Raw genomic sequence first — 26,034 nt, forward strand, 5'->3', positions numbered from 1 at the left:
GCTATCACGAGACAAATAATAACCACGCTGGTCAACTTCATACGATTATGTTCCAGATGTAGGCTATCGCACGACAAATATTCACTACCCTTCACTATACAACTAAACACGAAATACATTTCTAACTTCTGAATGAAAATTGAAATACAAGCACAAACAAGCTCATTGTGTTATTCTGGAGTTTCCCTGCTAACCAGCAAGCAAAATTAATGGCTTGCTCCCCGAAGGTGCAATTTATCCTATGAAGTTCGAGAATTCAAGGCCTTTTTTCTCTGTTATCAAGCAACTACGGCAAGGGCTATTACTCAAGTTGAAATCATGTTCCTTCTACAAGGGATGACAAGTAACATAGTAACATTTTCAGGGCTAGAAAAAATATGACCGTACTAAACGGTTATAGCAAAAATTCGTGACATGATAAGCGAGGTATTTTTATATAGATTTAATATGATGAGAATCGGAGGTTCGAATTTACAATGTGCTAAGCGGGAAAAGGTGTTAATGAGAAATGCACTAACGAGGTTTCACTGTAATATCAATCATAATGAAATAGTTAGTGGTCTACCTCTTTTTTCCTAGGGGTGCGTGGATAGGCAGGGAATGTTTTAATTCTCTTAACTGTAGAAACAGATTTTCCCGTATATGCGACAGATCATTCAATCTCTTGATTTATGAATTTCATTTTCCGTATTGATATTTACCAATCGTCATAAAAGGAAAGAAAAATTCCACCTAATCAATACATTTATTTTCTTGTAAAATATTACAATCTAGGACCGGTTTCAACCCTTCATAGGTCATCCTCAGCTATATCAGAATCACATTTGCATTTCTATCTTATACCTCCTAAAGACCTTCATGATATATTATTACATAATTTTCAATGAAAATTTATCTTAAAAACTTACAAATTTACAAGCGTTATGATAAAATTAAAATTACAAAACTTTGTCTATTATATACATGCATTTTGGCTGACAGAATGCGTCCTTGGGTTGATTAAGCATCTATCATAGGTATTTTTGCTTATTCTGTTGAATCGATTCCCATTTTATTCTTATTATTGACAATCGTGAATAGATTATCAGTAAAATGTGATAAATAAAACTTGCGTGATAACTACAATAAAATATCATGTTACATCATTACACCATATTACTGGAGTGATACTATTTTAGGTAGAATATAAATGTATGCTGACCTCTATAAAATATTTTTACATAAACACACTAAGATATTTTAAAGTGTAATTATTGTACTTTAAAGTCTAAAATACTTATTGCTTTGGACCTTGCGTTGTTATGTGGTAAAATATTGTAACAATTTGTCTTTATATAACATCAGATATTTGATAGTATTTAAATATGCCGTATATGGTTGGCTTTTAAGTCTAATGATTAAGTGTCAGTTCCTTCTTGCATAAATTACAAGTTTCATAATGTGATGTTTATGTATTGTGCGAAACATAAATGTCTATTAACTAGAATGCTTATCCTTTACTACAGAAGTTTTTTAAAACACTTAGGCCCGGTTTCACAGTTTGAGTTTAAGCCGAAGCTTTAGTAAGCCACGCACGCCGCTTAAGCAAGGCTTATTCTTTGGCTTAAACACTACGAGTTTCACAGTAGGGGGACCATGTGCAGCTTTACTAAGCTGAACATCTCCGAAGTTGGTAATGCTTGCGCATGCGCAATGATTCAGTTCTCATCTTTGTTTACATCCGTACTAGAGTATTCTAAGTTCCTTGACATCCGTAGCCTATGATTGATTGACTTGTAGGTTATACATCGTTTATCAGCCAAGATAATTTAGAAGAATGAACGGAAAATGTGATTCCAATAATAGTAACAAAAATAAAGTTTAAAAAAGGTCACTCGCCCGTCCTGCTGACACATACTACCACTACAGTCTAAAATGGCCATAACTTCTGAACCATTCATGCAAATAATGTCCTGACAAGGTTATTGCAATCCTTATAAAATACTGGAGGAGGTCAAACAATTTATTTCGATGAGGAATTCGAGGATAATATCGAAATATTTATTTAATGTTAAGGAGTTATATTTTTACCGCTGAGTATAGCATAAAATCGCTTCTAAAGGGCAAACGGTTGGAAATAGGTATATACCATCGCGGACTTTTTTGTAGAGGTTTCTGTGCTCTACAATTCGTACACTTACACTTGGGGTCTATCGTTGATGGTTCACGCAGCGTAAGCCAAGAAAGCAAGTGACCGACCGACATTTTTGTCTCTTTTACTGTATATCGGAACACAGGAACTGTATTATTTCACGAGCCTCGAAATATATTCAGAAATATAAGTTATTTAATCTTAATGTTATTGGTTTTACGTCCCACTAACTATGAATTTGAGCACCTTCACCACAGGACTGAGACAGGATCGAACCTGCCAAGTTGGGCTATAAGAAGGCCAGCGCTCTACCATCTGAACTGAATCCTTAGCTTAAACCTCAGTTTCATACAGCTTAAGCCAGTCACAGATAAGCTCGGCTTACCACTTGCACACCCCACTGTGAAACTCGTCCAGAGTTTAAGCTCCCGCTTAAGCCCGATCCAAGGCTTAAGCGTATACTGTGAAACCGGGCCTTAAATGTCTAGTAATATAGTCAATGAATTAGTGACATTGAAACGTGTTGGCCATATATGTCAAATATTGGTCTTGATAGGTTTGTAAATAACAGCACTTTCCTATAATTATGAGATGGATCAATACAAGCTTCATACACATTAAATTATGCACTATATGTGTGATTCAATCCTTTGTTTACTGTATCGAACGTGTTCTGGCCTAACTTCTGTTCTGGAGTTGTCTCCCATCAAATGCTGTAAAAATGTGGTGGTTCCTTTCCCTTTTTGAGGCTGGTAAAATCTGTAAGCCGAAATGAATGAAGCAAATTAGATTTCAATAAAAGTGTAATATTGTGTGAATATGTAAAGCCTGAAATAATCTACTTACTGCTGGATGTTTGAAATGCGAGTTTCTTGGCCGTTTGACGAGTAATGTACCCCGTACTGATGGTTCTGGTGTTGTCTGTTGTGAGAGGGGCAGAGGGATAAGTAGAGGAGGTTGTTCCTTTTATGAAGATCATTCAATCGACTTGCTGTGGGGGAAGAGTAACTATTTAATTTCTTTTTTCTGTATCACAGCAGTCCTCTGTCTGCTATTGTTTTTCTGCCCTCCCTGTGTATAGACCGTGATGTTCTTTTCCAAGTAGGAGTTCAACACGCATCATCATCATCATCATCATCATCATCATCATCAAAAACTATCCAACAGGGATATGGAAACATCAGATAATTTTTTTTCCGAGATACGAGATTTTACGTTGTATATCCGTGGGTACAGTGAAAACTCTATGAGAAGAGAGTATTAAAGGTCTGAAAAACATGTGATCTACTTCGATTTTCCTCATCCATTGCAATAGGTTTCAAAAGTTCATTTTTCACCTATAATTCTTTGCTTTATTGTAAAAATAACAATAGTATTTGAAGTTTTGCAATTACACCACCAGATGTCTTAACGGTGATACTTAATCGATTCACTTTTGGTGTCATATGTTGCCAATTCGTATTTCGAAGATAACCAAGGTCTACTGATTCAGCACTAGGGAGATCAAGTGTCACTGAAAGTTTCACGGATAGCAATTCACTTTTACCAAACGCCGTCCCACCAATCGTATAACATTCTGTCACCCTGCACCACGTTGGATAGCACAAGATCAGGCATAAAATCAAAATCATCTTCTCTCCATTTTTACAAAGATCCCCTTCCTCAACCGCTCCGCAGTGAGCAACACGCACCTTTTCAAATTGAAATTTTTACTTGCCTTCCCGTTCTTATGTACCCTTCCCCACGTTGCTTTCTCTGGATGTGTGTTCTAAATAAACATTTGTGATAGATTACTTGTCACTATGTCTGCACTGAAAGATTCAAATTTAACTCCAGTTCATTCATAAGTCCAGTGTAGACCCAGATTTGATCACAGAATAGCTTCTACTTGGCCATCCCTTTCCTCCATTCCTTTAAATGTTAGTTCTCCCCTCTACTTGCTGGTCTACATTATTATCCCTTTTTTCTTCCATAACTTGAAGAGTTTAATAAAAATGCTTTCAGCTCCAGGTGAGTTTTTGACATCTCAGGTTATGGGTGAGTTTTTCACATCCTTGCATCCTTGCTTGACTATTTCCTATGAATTTCTGCAGTTTACTTCCCTAAGATAGTTTCCTAACAATCAATCAAGTTTTGTTTGTCATTTGTACTACTTCAATGATAATTCGGCTATTCAAAAAAACTACTTAATAAGCTGGAATGCAGTTTTTAAAAATTAAGGAAGATCATATCATAATATGAAGATAAAGTTGGTATTCAAGAGGATAAATTGTGACAAATGCCATATTCATTTATGGGAGGAGTAATTAAGACTTGGAATAATTTATAAATGGAAATGTTTGATAAATTTCAAACTTTTTTCAAATCTTTTTAAGAAAAATCTACTGAACAACTGATAGGGAATCTGCCACCTGGATGGCAGCCCTATATCTATATCAGAGGGGATTGATTGATTGATTGATTGATTGATTGATTGATTGATACTTACTCAGGCTACAAAGTTTTTTTCTTTTTTCTGTACACTCTGTAGTATATCAGTGAATGATATAATCTATGATTCTGTTCACAATTTGTCCCTTATTCGCTAGCATAAAATTCACTATACAATCATGAACCACCATGTGGCATGTGGTTGCTGGAGATTGGTGATGATAATGATTGGCAGCAAGTTTGATAAGATGCCTTCACAAACAATAATTTGAAAACCAGGATAATTTTAAAGAAAATATATCATAAACCTAATGAAACATTGCAGTGTTGCAAATGGTCCATCCCTGATTCCCTAGATTTCCTAGAGAATATGCCTCTGCCTGCCACTATAACATTAAATACTTTTCAAAACTAAACATTTTTTTGTTTTCAAAATACCTTTAATGCATTAACTGTTCATACATATTAATATTAATACTAGGCCCTTGTTAAGGAAGAAATATAATAGCAATGAAATATGGCAAGGTGTACCAAATTCGAAGGTCTGGTGGCATTGATCGTCTATATTGGTGTAGCACGTATGTGCTGCACTGATTCCCCTCATGCATCCGGGAGATAGTAGGTTCGAATCCCACTATCGGCAGCCCTGAAAATGGTTTTCCGTGGTTTCCCATTTTCACACCAGGCAAATGCTGGGGCTGTACCTTAATTAAGGCCACGGCCGCTTCCTTCCAACTCATGGGATAGGAAAGGCCTAGGAGTTGGAAGGAAGCGGCCGTGGCCTTAAAAAAGTAGATTTAAAAAAATAGCACAATTTTATGACAATATGAACCACATGGAGAAGGGAGGAAGGTAAGGTAAGGTAGCGAGACTACCTAAGTTTCAAAATTACCCTGTTCTACTGGCAGCAAGTAATTTTAATTCTAATCATCATACCTTATACTTCCATCATTGATGTTGTAGACTTAAGGTGCTCATGGACATCATAGCTCAGATGGATAGTGATAAAATACCTTTACAGGTTTTACATTCCAATAACTATATTTCCTGTTTTTGGAGACATCGAGACATTTCAGTCCACAGTCCGGCATGGGATTGGCATATTTGAGCATCATATTTGAACCTGCCAAATTCCGCTCAGGACGACAGCCCTTCTACCGTCTGAGCTACTCAGTCCGTCTGAAAGATAATGATGTGAGGTTCACATCCTCATTTCTAACCACCAGCAGTAATTAAGCTGAAATACTCACTACATTGTCTTCATCCTCTGGTTCATCTTTGATGACAATATCATCAGTGCTAATATTCTGGTAATCATCCGGCTCCACTCCATTTATATTTTCTTCAGACCCAGCACTTGCGTCATCAGGCTAATAAAAGAACAAGAATAATTTTTTTAATAAATGGTAATGAACATTCATATTAATCACTACATACATAGATACATTATCATTATGGACTGTTATGCCTTTCAGCATTTAGTCTACAAGCCTCTGTGAACTTACTGTACTACACACCACCATAATCCTTTATTTGCAACAAGTTCTGTGCCCTCGTTTAGCTCTATATCTCATCCTTCAATCATTAGAAACTGAATTGAAACATTTGTCATCTTGGTCTCGCTCTACTTCTCTTACCCTCCATAACAGAGTCCATTATTCTCCTAGGCAACCTATTCTCCTCCATTCACCTCGCATGACCCCACCACTGAAGCCGGTTTATGCACACAACTTCATCCATCGAGTTCATTCCTAACTTAGCCATTATCTCCTCATTCCGAGTACCCTCCTGCCATTGTTCCTACCTTTTTGTTCCAGCAATCATTCTCGCTACTTTCATGTCTATTATGTGCCTGCCTGCCTCTCGCCCGGAAGCCCCGGGTTCGATTCCCGGCCAGGCCAAGAATTTTTCTCTCGACCTAAGGGCTGGTTCGAGGTCCACTCAGCCTACGTGATTAGAAGTGAGGAGCCTCAGTCTCGAAAGCCCAGAATAATGGCTGAAAGGATGCGTCGTGCCGAACACACGGTCCCTCGTAATCTGCAGGCCTTTGGACTGAGCAGTGGTCGCTGGGCAGGCCTTCGGACTGAGCAGCGGTCGCTGGGCAGGCCAAAGCCCTTTCAAGGGTGTTAAGTGTCATGGGGGGGGGGGGTATGAATAAGATATCCTGAGTCCACCCAGCTTTCATTCCCATAAAGCAAGGTTGGTCTGAAAACAGACCGATGTAAAGATAGTTTCGTCTGGGAGCCAACTTCTTTCTTACAGAGTAATGTTGATCACAACTGCGAGCTCACTGCATTAGTTGCAAACTATCATCCTCAACATTTATATCTCTCACTGCATTGCGCGCAGCTCTGTATTGACCACGGAGGTCGTCAGTTTGAGCAGGTGCTGCATTAAATGATGTGGATATCTGAAATCCTGCCACATGTTTCCTAGTCTTTATCAACCCAGCTCTGTACCAACGGCCCTTTTCATGGCCAAATAAACAAATCAGTCTACGAAAAATACCCATATTAAGTATACAACCTTGCCACATCGCAGGCAACTGGCTTAAAAAAATACTTGCATGGGTCTTGAACCTTCTAACCCTCCAGCACTCTCAACTGTCACACATCCTACCGCGCGTAGCCATGTGAGCTACTGTGTCACTTGACCTAAGGCGCCCACTTCCCAGCCGATATAGTACTGTGCTCCCGGTCTGTGCATCCACCCCCTGTTTTAAAGTACGTGTTCTGCATATCTGTACCTGTTTTATGGGTTCATTCGAGGTACCCGTAATGAAGTAATAGTGGCGCTCACAATTCCTGGTGTCTTCTAGCCCGTAAACACAAATCTCGTTATATTACCCCGGTTTAGGGAGAGGGACCGATGTCTTTCAGAATTGCAGTAAATGCGAAGGGATGCATAAAACTGGATCGCAAGGGGCTGGTGGACCACCCAGTATAAGTCATTAAAACACAAATACATGCAATGGCATACAATTATGCATACAGTTTTGAAATCCAAACAAATAAAGTCACTTATTTTGAGCATAAATATGACATAAAACACTATCAAATACAAACATCTAATTTTCTTAACTATGCATTGATATGTACATACAGATGGAAGATATTAATTACTGTAATTAATGCAGCAATGTGACATAGAGGGCATGCAAAACTCAATGAAGCAAGAATGTGCGCTTGTAGCTCTTGCGTTTTTGGACTTGCTCAGGACAGTCTTGTTTGATGCTCCAGCAGTAGTCTGCCATCATATGCCTGTCCCCCAAGGTTTTTTGAAAAATGATCAAGATGGCTATTCAGGAAGTGAATCTTATTACTCATGTTGCATCCTAGATTGCAAAATGATTTTAGCATCCTCTGGGCCAAAGTACATGGTTTGCTGCCTTCTTGTTACCAAGGATGTTCTTAGTAACTTCTACAAAAATACCCATATTGCTCTCTCCTTTTGATCCATCTTCCTGAAAAATTCCTCATAATGTATAAGGGATCGAATGTGAGGACCATCAAACACACCTGCCTTTATTTTCTCAAATGACAGATCAGGAAATAAAGAAACAATGTGTTGAAAACATTCATTTTCAGTATTCAGAGCCTGTACAAATTGCTTCATCAAGGCAAGCTTGATATGAAGCAGAGGAAAGATGATTCTGTCTAGGCTGACAATAGGTCCATTCACAGTGATGAATCAGGTGATTTAAGCCATTACAATATATAAGAAACATTCAAAACTTGAAATTATCATCATCATCATCATTATCATCATTATCATCATACAACACTGAAGATGGAGGGGCAGTGCTGGAGTGGGCAGGGGCTAATCAGCTACTTGATCCATGATGCCAAACTGCCTTCTTTTAATAGCGGACGATGGAAGCAGGACACAATCCAGACCTAATTTTTGTCAGCAAAGGAATCACTCACATTCGCAGCACAGACCCATTTTTATTGTGGCAGTGCGCCCCATGTTTGTACCTTTCTGCAGACAATTTAATTTCAAGAAAGCTGACTGGAACTCATTCACTACATGCTTGGAAGATGCTGTATCTGATACAGGCAACTCAAATTTTAAATTTGAACTCAGAAATTTTATCCTGAGTACCCAAGTCCTTGTCAATCTATTAATGATGTCAAACTTTTCGATCCAACCCAGTAACCTGTATAAACCAAACAGCATATATGATTCACTGAACTAAATCACATACTGAAACTAAACATCTATTTAATCGTCCATATATACAATAATACTGTAACACTGCAGCTGTGTATCATAGTATCATCCCAGCATTATTTTATTTACAACTGACTGTCAATGTAAGCTAACTATCCACATGAACACCTCTCATGGCCTCCAACAACATTCCTTCTTATTAGTCCATTGGGAAAGGCAGCTCTCCCTCCCCTTGGCACTTAAATAAAGTTTTGAATCCTTCATATTGAAACTTATGTTGAAACAGCAGGGACAGAATCACTGTGGTATAAGGGATCAATATACAATTCAACTGCCCCTTAAAACATCAATATGAATCGGTTATTTCAGAAACCACACGTGACATTTGTGGTGGTTTTGAGTTAGACTTGTATCCATATAGAGTAGACCAGGATGCATCATTTGGTACAGAAGTCATGCACGTGTTCCATCTCTAAACATAATTTCACGAGTTTTAAATTTTCTGGTTACTACAACAACAACAACACATGTATAGCACATATATTACTTCTGCAGTAAATGGGAATTGTTTGTCATCATTGGCTACCCTGCTCTGTGACCAACAGTTGCTATCCTGACTTCATAATACATCGTTGAAGTTAACAGCAGGCTTTATTAGTATGTTTCATTATTAACTTGAGTAGTTCATTAAAATTACTTAGGTTTAGTTGTAGGGAGTGTTAAAATTAATGATGTCTTCCTTTAGTGATTCTGATTCAGAAGTTGTAAAATATCACAAAAATATAATTCGAAATGCAAGGGTGAAAGGTATTGCTTACAAGTCATATAAAGGCAAAGATATTTCTGGAAGGGTTCAAGATTCATATGTGTGCAAAAATGTCCCAGCAAATGTTATTCCAGAGTCACAGAAGAAACTAAGAGTGATTTACGGACTTACTTTTATTCCATGGAAAGTAAAAATCTACAGGATTCATATTTACTGAACCGGATTGAGAAGAGAGAGTGTAAACAGAGGCGTAAGATGCCAAAACCTCGAGAAACAGAAGAGGAAAGTGAAGCAGGTCCTAGCTAAGCTATTCTGGATTCTGGACATTAGGTGAAGAGCCACTTCTTTACTTACCATATGAAGATAGATGGGAAAATCCAAGAGGTATGTAAAACTACCTTTACAGAATTGCATGGCATTACTGCAAAGAGAGTTTGCAAACTTCATAATCTTCTTGTTGCTGGGAACAGTCCTAAAGATCTAAGAAGGATAAACTGAAGTGGTAATGCTATTTCTGGTGAGATTTGTGTAATGATTCATAATGTTATTTCCAAATTTGAAGTTGAAGAAAGTCACTATGGTGGGAGACCGAAGTATTATTTAAATGCTAGATTTGTGTAATGATTCATAATCTTATTTCCAAATTTGAAGTTGAAGAAAGCCACTATGGTGGGAGACTGAAGTATTATTTAGATGCTAGACTCAATGTGAAGATTATGCATGAGATGTTCCTAAATGATCACCCCGAAGATGTAAATCCCCGTGGTGTAGGGGTAGCGTGCCTGCGTCTTACCTGGAGGCCCCGGATTCGATTCCTGGCCAGGTAAGGGATTTTTACCACTCAGCTTACGTGATTAGAATTGAGGAGCTATCTGACGGTGCGGTAGCGGCCCCGGTCTAGAAAGCCAAGAATAACGGCCGAGGGGATTCATTGTGCTGACCACACGGCACCTCATAATCTGCAGGACTTCGGGCTGAGCAGTGGTCGGTTGGTAGGCCAAGGCCCTTCAAGGGCTGTGGTGCCATGGGGTTTGGTTTGGAAGATGTAAATAAGGTTAAATACAGTTTCTGCAGAAAATACTTCTTAGAAAACTTTTGTTATACATATGGCAGACCACAAGTAGACGTGTGCAGCAAATGTGAATTTTTTAGAGTAAAGATGTTGGATCTTATTCTAAGTGACAAAGCCAAAAGGAATGTGACTGCAGAAATGATTTTTCATCGTAGACGTGCCAAGAAGTTCTGCACTACATTGAAAGCAGTATCTCAAAATGATGAGGATGATACTGCGGGCCTAGCCTTTGATTATATGCAAAATCAACCTTTTCCACTAATCCCTGTACAAGAAGCGTTTTACCTCCGCCAACTGTAGTCAACATACTCTGTATCCACAACTTGAAAAATAATACAGCAAAATTTTATGCATACCATGAGGGACAGGCTCATAAATCTCCTGATGAAGTGTGCACCTTCTTATCGGACTACCTAGAAAATGAACTACCTCTTACTGTGAAGAAACTCTTGCTTTTTGGCGATGTGGCTGCAGGCCAAAACAAAAACAACACAGTTGTACGATTTTTATTATGTTTATGTGGCAATGGTAGGTTTGAATCAATCTAGCACTTTTTTCCCTGTTCAGGGCCACTCCTTCCTACCCTGTGATCATGACTTTGGCAACATCAAACGAGTAATTCGAAGCATGGATAGGATCTGCACTCCCAAACAGTATGGTGAAAAAGTAACAGGTTAAGCGTTTGTGAAGTAGTGACCAATGATATTCTGTCATTCAAGGACTGGTGGCAGGCTTTGTATGAGAAGTCTACAACCTCAGATGAGTCGTCTGGACGAAGAGTGTCCAAGGAAAATAAGAGTGCCTTTCAAGACCTCTGCATTCAATAAATTTCATTACAGTTGCAAGAAGAAAGGGAAGGTAGTTACCAATGCATTCATTAATGGACTGTGTCAAAATACCCTCAACTTTTCTGAAACAGCTAGTGCTCCTTCTCTTCCTACCACAAAAGTATACCCTGAAGGAAAAGTCTACATGAATAAAAACAAGATAGAGGACTTGAAGAAGCTGGAAATGTACACTCGTGGGTATGAATTTTTTTACAGTCATATTCTCAATTGGCCAACTGACAAAGAACTGGTTCGTGCCATTCCTTCAGATGTTGAAGACGAAGAAGACTAGAATAGTGTTATGGAACTCTTCTGATTTTCACATTACTATAGCAGACCTGTAGTGAGTGAAATATGTGAGCCTATTTATCATATTCATGTGTATAACATTTTAAAAAGTTTCTGAAAAAGTTGTTTTATGCAGAAACAACACATGTGTAAATATTTTAATTTTTTTAAATTCAAATTTGACCTATATCTTCCAAATATTGAGCCATTCATTGACAAATGTCCACTTTAACATGTCCATTTTTTTCAGATCTTGAAAACAATATTATTGGTGGAATAAAACTTTTTATTGTTTTCTCAAAAAGACAACAATGCCACATGTGTGGTTTCTGAAATAACTGATTCTTACCACCACCAAATACTTACTGTTGACCAAAATATTATGTGTACTCAATGTTTGGATGTGGTTGTTGTTTATGAAAAAAAACAACAGGGCTACAGAAAATCCAATAACAATCATTTTCTGCATTTCATTTCATGTTAGGTCATGTAGGTTTCGAATTTTTAATTTATTTTATCGCAGGTGGAATGCAAAAGAGTGCCCATTTTTAAATGTGTTCTAACCATACGTCAATATAAAGACATTGTTTCTCAAAAATAAGTCATCTGATCAACTCCAAATTTTAACACAATATACATTAGGGTATTTTATACATTGTTCATAAATTTCAGAATTTTATGTTTCCAAGAAAAAATTGATCTCAATTTTTTAAAGTTAACTTATCCTTGGCTCGAGGTGGTTGAAAAATTGTGTTCTTGGTCGCACTGTAACCTTTATATATCCAATGGTTATGCTGTATGACTGTGAAATATGTAAATTCACTTAAGTACACTCTTGTACAGAGTAATCGGCAACAAACTTTGCATACTTCATGCCATGCTAAGGTCTTTGTAACAAAAATTATCTTACCTAACTCCTTAATATATGTGTATCCAATACACGCACTGCCAATAAATTACATAACACTCCAGGAAAGTGACAAGCAATGTTTCAGGCAATTTGTTGTGAATGTCAATTTAAACCCATCCTAAAAGCACATATAACAGTAAATCCTTTTATTGGCAAAATGTATATAAACCTCCATATATTACCAAACCAAGAAATCTTTATGATAACATGTTTCTTCCTTTTGGTTGTACTTGTACTTGGGGATGTAAGTTTTCAGCTGATCACTTTCTGTGTAAGGATGTATACATTGCCAAAATGAAATTGTAATCCTGCTATGCTCAAAAGCCATTCCTCCCCACCCTTGTCACTATATTTCATTAATTATTTGTTTTATCCATTTTCATATTTTATTAACTATTCTCTCCAGATCTTAAAAATCTAAAAGCAAAGCCTGTGGCATTAGAGCCTTATCGGATTTGGTCCACGAAGTGACTGCAGCTCAGCCTTAAGGCCTCCAGGAGACATGTGGTCAGCGTGACAAATCCTCTGCGCCATTATTCCTTAGACTGGGGCCCTATCTCACTGTTAGATAGTTCCTAAATAGTTCTCATGTAGGCCGAGTGGATTTCGAACCAGCCCTAAGATCCAGATAAAAATCACTGACCTGGCTGGGGATGAAACTTGGGCCTTCTGGTAAGAGGGAAACATGCTACCCCTAACTGCTGAAGGGGGGTTTCCACTTGTCTTCGCAGAAAGAAAAAACATCACCCAAAACCGAAGTCCCCCTTCTCATCAGTTGAAAAGTACAAGCACAACGAAAAGGATGATCTTTAAAAGGATTTCCAAAGGGTATTTCCCCTGAAATCTACTCTTATTTGCTTGGCATTATTTCTTTCTTGAAAAATGTTCCCTATCTGCACTATTCATTGTTTTAATCTAGGAATGCATCCCTTTGTACGTCATCCATTTCAAGTCAATATCCTTCATCTCAGAAACTTCTCACTGTTCGTGAGCTTCTGTCTGATTTTCTTACTACAATGTATTTTCACTGATATCTACCAACAGACTGAAATTATTTTATGCATCTTAGGTCTAGTAATAATTAACTCTAGATCAGCTATTGGTGAAAATCATTGAGAAATTAGCTGAATACTTGCACATACCTGACATATTTTGTGGATTCAATGTCAGTTATAATCTCTCATGGATCTGGTACCTCTTCCCTCAAAAGTGTATTGATGAAACAGCCTTATGCGTAGAGAATCTATTTTAAATAGCTGACACCATACCTGCACAGAGTCCAATAAGCATTTCTCATTCCTTCTATGTTCCATAACTTCCCCACATTAACCCATTACCTCTTCAGAATTCTGTTGTTTCCAATCCTGATATTGGAGTCATCTTAAAGCACAGTGCTCACACTGGCCCTCACTACTACATCGCTCAGAGCCTCTGCCAATTCTACTTTCTTCCTTTCATAAGCAGTAATTACCAGCATATTCATGGTACCCTAGCAAGTTCCAGTTTGCATACCAGGTTATTTCTGAAGAGTCCCTGGTATTCCATAGGTCCAAGGTTTGCTAAATGCACCAGAAATAAGCTTCTGTGAATATCAAATGTTGTACAATTTTTTTTTTTTTTCCCTCAAACATAATCCCAGTGAATATTACTTTTAAAGTTTAGGGATCACTAGTTGAAAGACACAGCACAAAACAAATCATCATTCCTGCTGCCATTCCATATTTCCTGATATCTTGAATCACAGGATTACATGCTTGGCCACTAACTCATTTTCCATCATGCACGAACTACAATAATATTGCCAAAGCCCATACAACAAACCACTTGACAAGATACTTCCTTTCACAGGAGTGGACATCATTGTCTCATAACGACTGCTCCAGTTTTGAGCCCAAGGAAGTGACAGATGTTTTATTTAAGGGCAAAGGACATAATAACAATCCAACGTGTAATTTAAGAAAAGAAAAGAATTTACACATACACAAAGCAGAAACCCTCATGCTGAGTAAGGGAAGCCCTACACTTGCTATATTAAATTTTAGTTGCATTCCACAGACTTACTTTAATTTCACCCCTTTCTGCTTGGAGAACTTCACAGAATCTTTCATCAGCTTCAATGCAAGAAACGATTAATTCATGAATAACATTCAGCTTCTCTACACATGGGCTGCAGACAAGCAATGGAAGCTCATCATCAATGGATACCTGTCAACAATAACAGAATGATGGAAATTAATGCTGGAAATCAGATGAAGTGCAAGGAGCAAATAAGGTTTTGTACTATACAATTGACTCACGGTAATCGGCAAGTAGCTATTGATTTTCTCACTTAGTTGCAGATAGTTGCCATATTCATCAAATATGGCAACCACATTCCCATAATGTGGCGAGCCACAGACTCGGCAATAATTTGAAAGAGAGTGAGGATCCTCTTTGTCTTGAAATGAAGCATCGTCTCCCATTTTTCTTTCATTCACAGGAATGTTTCACGAGCTATCTGTAAGACACAAAGTTAAACAGAAAATGATTACTTCATTATAATATGTAATACCTATTATCTACACAAAAAAAATTTAAAACAACTCCAATGGAATCAATCAATCACCAAAGATCTGCATTTACAGCTGTCGCCCAGGTGGCAGATTCCTTATTAGCTACTTACCTAGTTTTTTCTTAAGTGATTTCAAAGTAGTTGGAAATTTAATGTACATTTCCCTGGATAAATTATTCCAATCCCTAACTCCTCATCCTATAATTTAATATTTGCCCCAATCTGTTCTCTTGAATTCCAACTTTCATCATCATATTATGATCGTTCCAACTTTTAAAAGTTCCACTTAAGCTTATTTGTCTAATAATGTCTTCCACGCCATGTCTCCACTGACAGCTTGGAACATACTAGTTACTCAAGCAGCTCATCTCCTTACTCCCAAGTCTTCCCAGCTCAACCTTCGCAAAATTTTGTAACACTACTCTTTTGTTGAAAATCACCTAGAAGAAATCGTGCTGCTTTCCTCTGGATCTTTCCCAGTTCCTGTATCAAGTATTCCTGGTGAGAGCCCATACACTAGAACCATACTTTAATTAGGGTGTTACCAATGACTTATATGCCCTCTCCTTTACATCCTTTGCATTCTTACTGCAACCCCTAAATACCCTCATAAGGACACAATGAGATCTGTAACCTTTATTTACAATCCCATTTATGCAAATACCCCAATGAAGGTCTCTCCTGATATTAACAGCTAGATACTTAGTGATTGCCATAAATTACTGCCATCACATCATCACAATAATAAAGCCTGAGAGGATTTCTCTTCTTTGTGAAACTTATAACCTGATGGAGCTTGACTTTTTGCAACCTGATTTCATGATCAACAACCCGGAAATTTAAGTGTAGCTTAAAAGGCAGTACCATTATGTTAAATGTGCCTTTTGAAGACATTTTAATCCAAACTAAAGTTCCTCTTAGGTTATGTTATGCATATTTCCAACTTTTCACTGTCATAATTAAGAATTATCATCATACCCTTTCCCCACTATCCTACCTCCATACAGTAATTTCATGGGCAGTTTTGTTCATATTGTTGGAGAACCCAAAGTTAAAAGACTTAGTTTTAAATATTTCTTACTAAGTTTTTCTTAACAGGTAAAGTACACAGTTTCAAAATGACCTTCAATAATACGAATAAGGCAACTGAATTAACCTTTGATAATTGATTATAACAAAAACTGTCCACAATTTATTAATTCACAAGTAAGCTATCATTCTACTGTACTTCAAATAAAAATACTTGACAGGTATTAAGACGCTAGACAAAGCACACTCCACCAACTGAAATGAGCAATATGCCATATCTGAAATACTTTGCCTGATTATTGTTTGCATGAGAGAGTTAAACCAAATGAATGGAGAGTTGCTATAACTGCACCAGTGTACAACATAAAGCGTGATACCCATAAAGTCGATAATTACAGGCCAATCAGCTTGACATACGTTGCTTGTAAGGTATGGGAAAGCATTCTTTCTGATTATATTAATACACTAGCAGGATACCGTGCTTCACTATAGTTTTAAAATATTTTCAAAATTTTACATTTTGGAGAGTTTACTATCGACTGAGCCTGTAAAATACATCCTCAGTTTGTACGTCAAATAGTCTTGGGGGAATGATTATTAATTTTCTTATCTAACACGCATTTCAACCCTCTACAGAAGAATCGGAGTGTTTTTAAACCTTATCTTATTTAACATCTAGAATTTAAAAACGACCAACCTGCAAAATTCAGATATACGATGCACAGTAATGGACAAATGAATGTTTTTTAGGTAGTGAATGTTTTAAAAATATTTCCTAACATTTAGGACATAGAAGACCACCCTTCATGTAAAATTTTAAGATCGTGCCTGAAACAGTTTTGGAAGAATGGATATTATGTTTTTAGAGAGTCAACCACCATCTAAACCCCTTAGGGGAGAAATAGTTTGAAGTATATGATATTTGAATCCTTATACGTGAAATATTTTGAATGACTGTATATCACATTTGACACAACATCCAATCTTGCAAAATAAATAAATAAGTTTGTCATCGGGCATCACCCCCCCACCCCTCCCCACCCCCCAGTCAAGAACCATTGGGGGTGCAGTGTTTTAATACAATTTTTATTTAAAATCTAAGATATTGAGGAGTAAACACTATGTGAAATTCCAACCTCGTATGTCAAGCGGTTTCAGAGAAATTGGTATTTTTGTAATCAGGCCTCACCCTCACACCCCAGTCAAAACCCCACAGGGGTGCATCACTTTAAGACCACATTTTATTTAAAAATCTATTGCATATAGGAACAATCATCATGTGAAATTTCAACCTCGTAAAGAATTCAAACAGTTTCAGAGATAAGAATGTTTATTTTTTCAGGCCTTTCCCTCCCAGTCCAAACACCTTTGGGGCTTATTATATTAAGACCATTTTTTATTTAAAGAAAATCTCATACAGGAGGAACCATCATGTTAAACTTCAACCTCATATGTCAAACAGTTTCAGAGAGAGGAATATATTTGTTTTCGGGTATTAACCCCTATTGTACCCTTAAGGGATGAATTTTTTTCTAAACTGGTCTTATTCAACATCTAGTATATAAAGAAGCAATCAATGAGTGCGATTTCAACTGTCTGGTCAACGCTTTCGGAGGAATGAATATTTTGGTTTATAGGATTTTACCTGTTTCATCCCCTTTAAGGTGGAATCTTTGAATCACGTCCTTAATGGGTGATTATTGCCCCCCCCCCCCCACACACACACACACACACACACATTTTCACATCTGCAACGTCATCAGTTTTAGAGATATAAGTATCCTCATATAAAGAATTCAACTTCTTCACTTCTTTTCAACCCTCCCCCAAAGTGGATTTTCATAGAACAAAAAAATATATTTCTTTATTCATAAGAAGATTCCAAATACCAATTTTCAGGACTGTAACATCTCCAGTTTTTGAGATATAAATATCCTCAAAAATAATTCAATCTATTTTCCCATCTTTCCTCTCCATTAAGCCCCTTTAAGTGGATTTTCTGAAAACAACAAAACAAGTATTTCTTTATTTTTAAACGAGAGTGCAAATAGCAATTTTCACGTCTGTAACATCTTCAGTTTTTGAGATAAGTGTCCTCATATAAATAATTCAATCTATTTTACATTTCCCCCCCGCCTTTTAGGCCGGGATTTTCTGAAGAAAAAAATGTAATTCTTTATTTTTAAAAGAGATTCCAAATACCAATTTTCTTTGCTAGTTGCTTTACGTCGCACCGACACAGATAGGTCTTATGGTGACGATGGGAGAGGGAAGGGCTGGAAGTGGGAAGGAAGCGGCCATGGCCTTAATTAAGGTACAGCCCCAGCATTTGCCTGGTGTAAAAATGGGAAACCACGGAAAACCATTTTCAGGGCTGCCGACAGTGGGGTTCGAACCTACTATCTTCCAAATACTGGATACTGGCCGCACTTAAGCGACTGCAGCTATCGAGCTCGGTACCAATTTTCTTGTCTATACTGTAATATCTTTAGTTTTATATATATATATATATATATATATATAAGTATCCTCATAAAGTGAACTGGACCCACTTTCCACATATTTTTCAACCCCCGTAAGAGGATTTTCAGAAACAAAAAAATGTGCATTGCTTTATTTTAAAATGAGATTCCAAATAACAATTTCTATGTCCCTAAACTGTCAAGTTTTTGAGATATAAGAGGATTGGGGGCAAAAGTCATGGCAACTATTTTTTTTCCTGTAGATATTAGAACGGATCACAAACGTATATGTGTCGTGTGGAAGTTCTGCAGGCATAGTGTGTATGCAGAACAACGTATGGCTCTGCGATAGCTGGTAGTAGCGCAGCAAGGGCTGGGAAATCAGTCAGTTGGTGAGTGTCGTGCGAGATGGAAGTAAGCCGTGTTGAGCAGCGCGCTTACATCAAAACAGCCGTTCTCCAAGGGAGAAATACGATGGAATGTCGCAGTGAATTAGTGGAAGCCCTTGGGAATAATGCCCTACCATACAGTACAGTAGCACAGTGGGTAGGAAAGTTCCAGCAAGGACGTGTGTCAACCAGTGATGAGCAATGCTCGAGACGACCGACGTGGTATGTGCCGTCATCGAGCAGCTCCTTGATGAAGACAGACGATGGACGCTACTGGAGTTAGAGTGGGCAAGTGGCATCGAGAAACGCACCGCCCTCAGGATATTGCGTAATGAGCTGCAACTGCGCAAAATCGCATCGCGGTGGGTACCGCATGCACTGACGGAAATGCGTTATGTAATATGGTCCGACCACCTTGCACACTGGCAACAGGACAGCGATCAATTCTTGTCACGAATAATTGCCATCGATGAATTTTAGGCCAGGGCATATGAACCAGAACTGAAACGTCAGTCCACAGAGTGGCGACACGCTGGATCACGAAGGAGGCAGAGGGTCCATCAGAATCCTTCCCCAGTCAAATTGATGATGATCGTCGCATATGACGTCAGGGGTGTCATTGTTTGCCACTTTGTTCCACATGTCAGAACAGTGACCGCACAGTACTACAGGGACTTTCTGGTGTGACAGGTGCAACAGGTATGACGTGGCGTTCGGGAGAAACGTCCGGATCTTGTGGACAGTGCAATAATCCTGCACGACAATGCAAAATCACATAATGCAGAGTGTGTAGGGCAGCTACTGCGACGTTGGGAATGGGAAAAATTGGAGCACCCACCGTACTCTCCCGACGTTTCGCCTGTGACTTCGATCTCATTCGAAAGATTAAGGAACCACTATGTGGTAGGCGGTTTGCAACATGAGAGGACATTGCTAATGCTGTGCGCCAACAGGTGACCTGATTCACACATGGTGTGGCAAATGCTGAGGCAGATGGTATTCAGCGCCTCCCACATCGCTGGCAGCATGTGGTGTCAGTAGCAGGGGACTACTTTGAGGGTCTTTAGGCCCAGGTTTGTGATGTCAACTTTATGTGTACTGTGTTGTCATTCTCTTGCACCGGAAAGGCCATATTGCCCTGTATACTACCGTAATAAATTAGTGTGTTATGATATTTCAGTGCTATTCATTGTCCACACATGTAGTTAACACCTTGTCCTTTCGTCTGTATATGTCACATTTTCCAACCGGACTGGTATCTTCAAGAAAAAGAATAGTTGCCACGACTTTTGCCCCAACCCTCGTAGATATACTCTTTAAACAATTCACCCCCTTAGCAATGGATTATCCAAAAATCCTCTCTTAGTAAACACCTACACTGTAATATAAATGTATCCCCAAAATTTAATTTCTTTCTGTCCAATAGTTTTGGCTCGGCGATCATGAATCAGTCAGTCAGTCAGTCAGTGTTATTTTACACACATAGATTATAATATAATGGGTCCTTACTACTCCCAACCACCTTTAAAGTTCATACCTGTTTTCACACTCGTTAACAATTGCTTGAAACCCACCCCAGAGGATGCTTACATTGTTATTATTTTCCTCTGATTGTAATCGCTTTTTAAAAGTCCCTCATGACTCCCTTATCAACCGTGTGGTATTACCTGAGAGTCCTACTTTTATAACCTTCCTTTTTATCACATTTTTTAAACTACGAAAAAAATAGCTTCATGATCACTTATATCACTCCCAATTTTTTAAAATTATTAATACAACTCCCTCATGAAGTGGCTGCCACTAGGACAAAGTAAATCTATTACAACAACTTATGTCTTCAAAGTCATTGGTGCATTTGCTAGAATGTGTCAGATAGAAAAGATAGCAAAGAACACAAGGCTCAGAAATAAATTTGAAAATTTAGTATGATGTATAACTCATCAAATGCTATATAAATGATTGTGGAGCATGGTTACTGAACCTCATATTATGGCGATGGCGATGTTGTGAAGTCGTGTCCGGTTGAGACCAAGAGAATCCCACCCCACAGCTGTATGAGAAATTTAGGGATTGTGCCCCAAGCACCGATCAGAAGTCCATGTACGGAGATGTTGTCTAGGCGAAACTTGCTGTGCCTGTGTATAACATCACTGGATCTTGGGAAATAGTGAAGATAGGATGACATTCTATGAGCCTCTCCAAAAGCGTATCTCAAATCTGCAGAATGGCATCAAAACATGCGAGTCTTCGAATTCTTAGAAAGGCCACGGCTACTCAGTGGCAGAGTTATAACGCATCTACTGTACCTGACTCTTAGTAAAATTAAGTTCTAAAGACAGCAAGAATATTTCTGTGATGGATAGTCATAAAGATACATGGAGCAGGTATTGCCGGCAAATTTTCAATGGGTTCTCATTGATATTATGATGCCAGTTGTAAGTTAATGGTTATTAAATACTCGGAAATGTGGAATAATTGTGCAGCCGCAAATAGGCCTAACTAAAGCCAATATTTGGCATCAGCGTGAAGACAAAGATAGCTAAAAAAATGTGTACTGTACAAAAAATGCATTCAGTGGTCTGCAACAAGAACGATTTAAGGAAGTCGAAAATGAAATTGTGAGGTATGTGCACGAAAAATGCAAGAATGGAAAGGCCATACCATGGTGCAATAAACTCGTTTGTTGACATTCAACATCCGCGATTAGGCCTATACATCGCTAGCCGCTGAAGTTGGCCGAACCCAGCAAACGAAACGTGCGTGTAACGTTAGCCGGTTATATCTGACGCTGAGTAAAAGTACCGTAACAGTTTTATAGACAGCAAGAATATTTTCCTGACGGATCACCATATTGTAGAGACGCATGGAATAGGTATTTCCAGCAAATTTTCAACGGGTTCTCTTCGGTATTATGATGCCAATTTTAAGTTAATGGTCATTAAACCTGCAGAAATAAAGAATAATTGTGCAGCCGCAAAAATATGTGGCATAACAAAAGCCAATGTTTGGCGTCTAAAAATGAGTACTGTATAACGAAGGCATTCATATGATTTTACAAAGCAATTTTTGAGCCTAATTTAAATTTCTTGAAGGAAAAAGTGGGGTTCATCTTGGATTCGGAGAAATACGGGGTACTGTAATTTTTTCAGAATTAAATTAAATATACACTTTCACGTAGTATCGGATTTTGAAAAATAACAAACTAGTAAGTCGTAGTGTGGATATAATCTGCAGAAACGCAAGTTTTCCGACTTTTATACAAAATCGGATATAACGACAATTCGCTATAGCGAGTAAATTTTCTGCTGTTGTGAATTCTCGTTATAAGGGACTTCTACTGTACATACAAATTTATCTCGGTTATCTTTGAATCTTGGTTACTGTAGTATCTTGGAGTGGGTGAATAAGAGGAGGTGATATAGAACTGTTTAAATTGAAAATTATAACATTCAAAGACCAATCATTACTGCCTACTGGCCATTGGTATATATTGCAATGCGCAAGTATACTTGCACAAACATAGGACGATATTGTCTTTGAGATTATACCAGAGGTGCTCCTGAAGCCTGTGATAACTGGATGGTAAGAGCCCACGGAAAATAAATGCTGGTTGGCACGTGTGCATGTTGTCGTAATGGAAAGAGTACCTTTGTGTGTAGGGCTATAGGGCAAACAGACAACAAAACACTAAAACCAACAACAAAAAACAAAAAGGCATCAGTGGTATTATGTGTTTGTCTGTGTACACCCTACAGTGGGCACACCACACCAGAAAACATTATACATGGAAGTTGCTCAGAAAATGGTTGACATATGTCATTTAGTAAAAACTTTAAAAATAGAATAATTTTCTAATCATAAAATGAAAGAAACCTATTAAGTTAGTCACTATATGCTAAAATTTAAAACACTTTCTGCTCTGTTCTTGAAACTTCTCCTTTCCTTAAGTCCTTATTTACACCTGAACAAGAAAACATTACATTTAAATTTCTAATCTGTAATTCATATATTTTATTTGTATATTTATTCCAATAACCATCAATTAACTTACTGCTATAGTTCTAAGACCTTTCATATAAATCGGAATTTCTCCTCTTAATCCTGTTCGACCATGCGAGCCATTTTTAACCATCAAGTTCCTTTAAATAAACAGCTAACATAACGTCCGACTCGTTGGCTGAACGGTCAGCATACTGGCCTTTGGTTCAGAGGGTCCCGGGTTCGATTCCCAGCCAGGTCGGGGATTTTAACCTTAATTGGTTAATTCCAACACATCATCATTTCATCCTCATCACGACATGCAGGTCGCCTACGGGAGTCAAATAGAAAGACCTGCACCTGGCGAGCCAAACCTGTCCTGGGATATCCCGGCACTAAAAGCCATACGACATTTCATTTTCAACTAACATAACCAACTGTAGAGACTTTTTTATTACCAAAAAACAACTCAGATGATTACTAACTTAATAGCTTTTATTCATTTTATGATTTGAAAATTATTCTATATTTAAAGTTTTTACTAAATGACATAGTAAGTGTAAGTGAAAAGTTTAGACACAAAAGAAATATTTTAACAATTTCAAGATTTATGTATAACTAGCAGTTACCCGCGGCTTCGCTCACGTGGATTTCGTCAAATAATAAATGTACTCATTCCTCGTACTGTACCAAGACATTATCTGAAAATCCCCAAAGTATAAACGTTAACCAACAAATTGAGTTTCATTTACCCTGGAAACTCCTTGTTAACCACGTTTGTTCAGGGCTAAGATGACCATGCAACATGGAACTATACATATGAGAAACAGTCTTCTCTCAAATCAAAAAAAAAAAATGTTTATTTTTAAAGGAGGTTCCAAATGTCTATCTCCACGTCGTAACATTTTCAGTTTTTGAGATAGGCTATAAGAATCCCCATGCAAAAATTTAACCCCTTTATCAGTCCTTCCCATTTTCCGAAAACAAAAAGAAACACATGTTCCTCTACGTTTGAAGGACACTCCAAATACTAATTTTCGTGTCTGTAACATCATCAGTTTGTGAGATATAAGCATGCTTATTAAAAATTATTCAGTTCATTTTCACTTCCTTTCACCCCCGTTAAGTGCCTTTTTCAAAAACAAAATGTATGTGTTCCTGTATTTTTAAAGGACTTTCCGAATACCAAGTTTCATGTCTGTAACATGTTAAGTTTTTGACATATACTGCAGATAAAACGGTACTCAGTGTCAAAATGCACCCACTTTTTCAATTCTTTTCAACCCCTTAAGTAGATTATCCGGAAACAAAAAAGTATGCGTTTCTTTATTTTTAAAGGAGATTCAAACTACAGTACCAACTTTCACATCTGTAACATCTTCAGATTTTGAGATATAAGTATCCTCATAAAATGAATTCAACTTCGTTTTCCCTTTTTTCCACCCCCTATCCCTTTAAGTGGACTTTCCGAAAAATAAATGTGTTTCTTTACTTTTCTAGTGGCTTTACGTTGCACTGACACAGATAGGTCGTATGGCGACGATGGGATAGGAAAGGCCTAGGAGTTGGAAGAAGCAGCCGTGGCCTTAATTAAGGTACAGCCCCAGCATTGGCCTGGTGTCTGCAACCATCTTCAGGGCTGCCGACATTGGGATTCGAACCCGCTATCTCCCGGATGGAAGCTCACGCCGCGCACCTCTAACCGCACAGCCAACTCACCCAGTTTTCTTTATTTTAAAGGAGATTCAAAACACCAACTTTCATGTCTGTAACATCTTCAGTTTCTGAAATATAAGTATCCTCTTAAACAGAATTCAATTCCATCTTTACTTATTTTCACCCCTCCCCGTCCCTAGGCGATTTTCCGAAAACAAAATGTACGTGTTTCTTTTTAAAGGAGATTCCAAATACCAATTTTCATGTCTGTAACATTTTTTTTTTTTTTTGAGATATAACTATCCTCACAAAAAGAATTCCTTTTCCCTTTTCACCCCACCCCTGTTAAGTTGATTCCCCCCAAAATGCGTGTTTCTTTTTTTTTAAAGAAGGTTCCAAACACCAATGTTCACGTCTGTAACCATCACCGAGCTCAAAAGCTGCAGTCGCTTAAGTGCGGCCAGTATCCAGTATTCGGGAGATAGTAGGTTCGAACCCCACTGTCGGCAGTCCTGAAAATGGTTTTCCGTGGTTTCCCATCTTCATACCAGGCAAATGCTGGGGCTGTACCTTAATTAAGGCCACGGCCGCTTCCTTCCTACTCCTAGCGCCTTCCTGTTCCATCGTCGCCATAAGACCTATCTGTGTCGGTGCGACGTAAAGCAACTAGCAAAAAAAATGTAACCATCAGTTTTTGAGACATAAGTATCCGCATAAAAAGAATTCAATTTTTTCACTTCCTTTCACCCTCCCTCGTTAAGTGAATTTTCCGAAAACAAAAAACATGTGTTTATTTATAAAGGAGCTTCTAAATACCAATTATCACGACTGTAACATCTTCAGTTTTCAAGATTTGCGTCCTCATAAAAGGAATTCAATTCCTTTTCACCCCCTCCCCCAAGTTTATTTTCCCCCTAAAATGCGCTTTTCTTTATTTTAAAGGAGATTCCAAACACAAATTTTTCCCGTCAGTATCAACTTTAGTTTTCATAAGGTATAAGTATCCTCAAACAAATAATTTAATTAATTTTTCAATTCTTTCACCCCCTTTAATTGGATTTTCCAAAATCAAAGGAATGTGTGTTACTTTACTTTTAAGGGGATTTCAAACACCAATTTTCATGTCTGCAACATCTATAGTTTTTGAGATATAAGTAGACTCATACAAATATTTGACTAATTTTTCAATTTTTTCACCTCCGCCTAAGTGGATTTTCCGAAAACAAAAAAATAATTTCTTTATGAGATTCCAATCACCAATTTTTACTTCTGTAACATCTTCAGTTTATGAGATATCAGTATCCTAATACAAAGAATTCAACCCACTTTTCAGTCCTTTCACCCACCTCTCCCCCAAGTGGTTTTTCTGGGA

General features: G+C 37.9%; 1 protein-coding gene across 7 annotated transcripts in view; it reads right to left on the reverse strand.

Annotated features, from left to right (window-relative positions):
- LOC136862768 (zinc finger protein 431) overlaps nucleotides 1-26,034 on the reverse strand; it is a 277,839-nt gene that overhangs the window by 104,834 nt on the left and 146,971 nt on the right. For all 7 annotated transcript variants that reach the window (XM_067139010.2, XM_067139004.2, XM_067139005.2 and 4 more), the window contains 3 exons: nucleotides 14,895-15,094; nucleotides 14,659-14,802; nucleotides 5,812-5,931 (listed from right to left, as the gene is read on the reverse strand). In XM_067139010.2, coding sequence (XP_066995111.1) covers nucleotides 5,812-5,931; nucleotides 14,659-14,802; nucleotides 14,895-15,059 — 429 coding nt within the window. In that variant the 5' untranslated portion in view covers nucleotides 15,060-15,094. The remainder of the gene's footprint in view (nucleotides 1-5,811; nucleotides 5,932-14,658; nucleotides 14,803-14,894; nucleotides 15,095-26,034) is intronic.

The sequence above is a fragment of the Anabrus simplex genome, chromosome 2 (assembly GCF_040414725.1).
Source record: "Anabrus simplex isolate iqAnaSimp1 chromosome 2, ASM4041472v1, whole genome shotgun sequence".
NCBI lineage: Eukaryota > Metazoa > Arthropoda > Insecta > Orthoptera > Tettigoniidae > Anabrus > Anabrus simplex.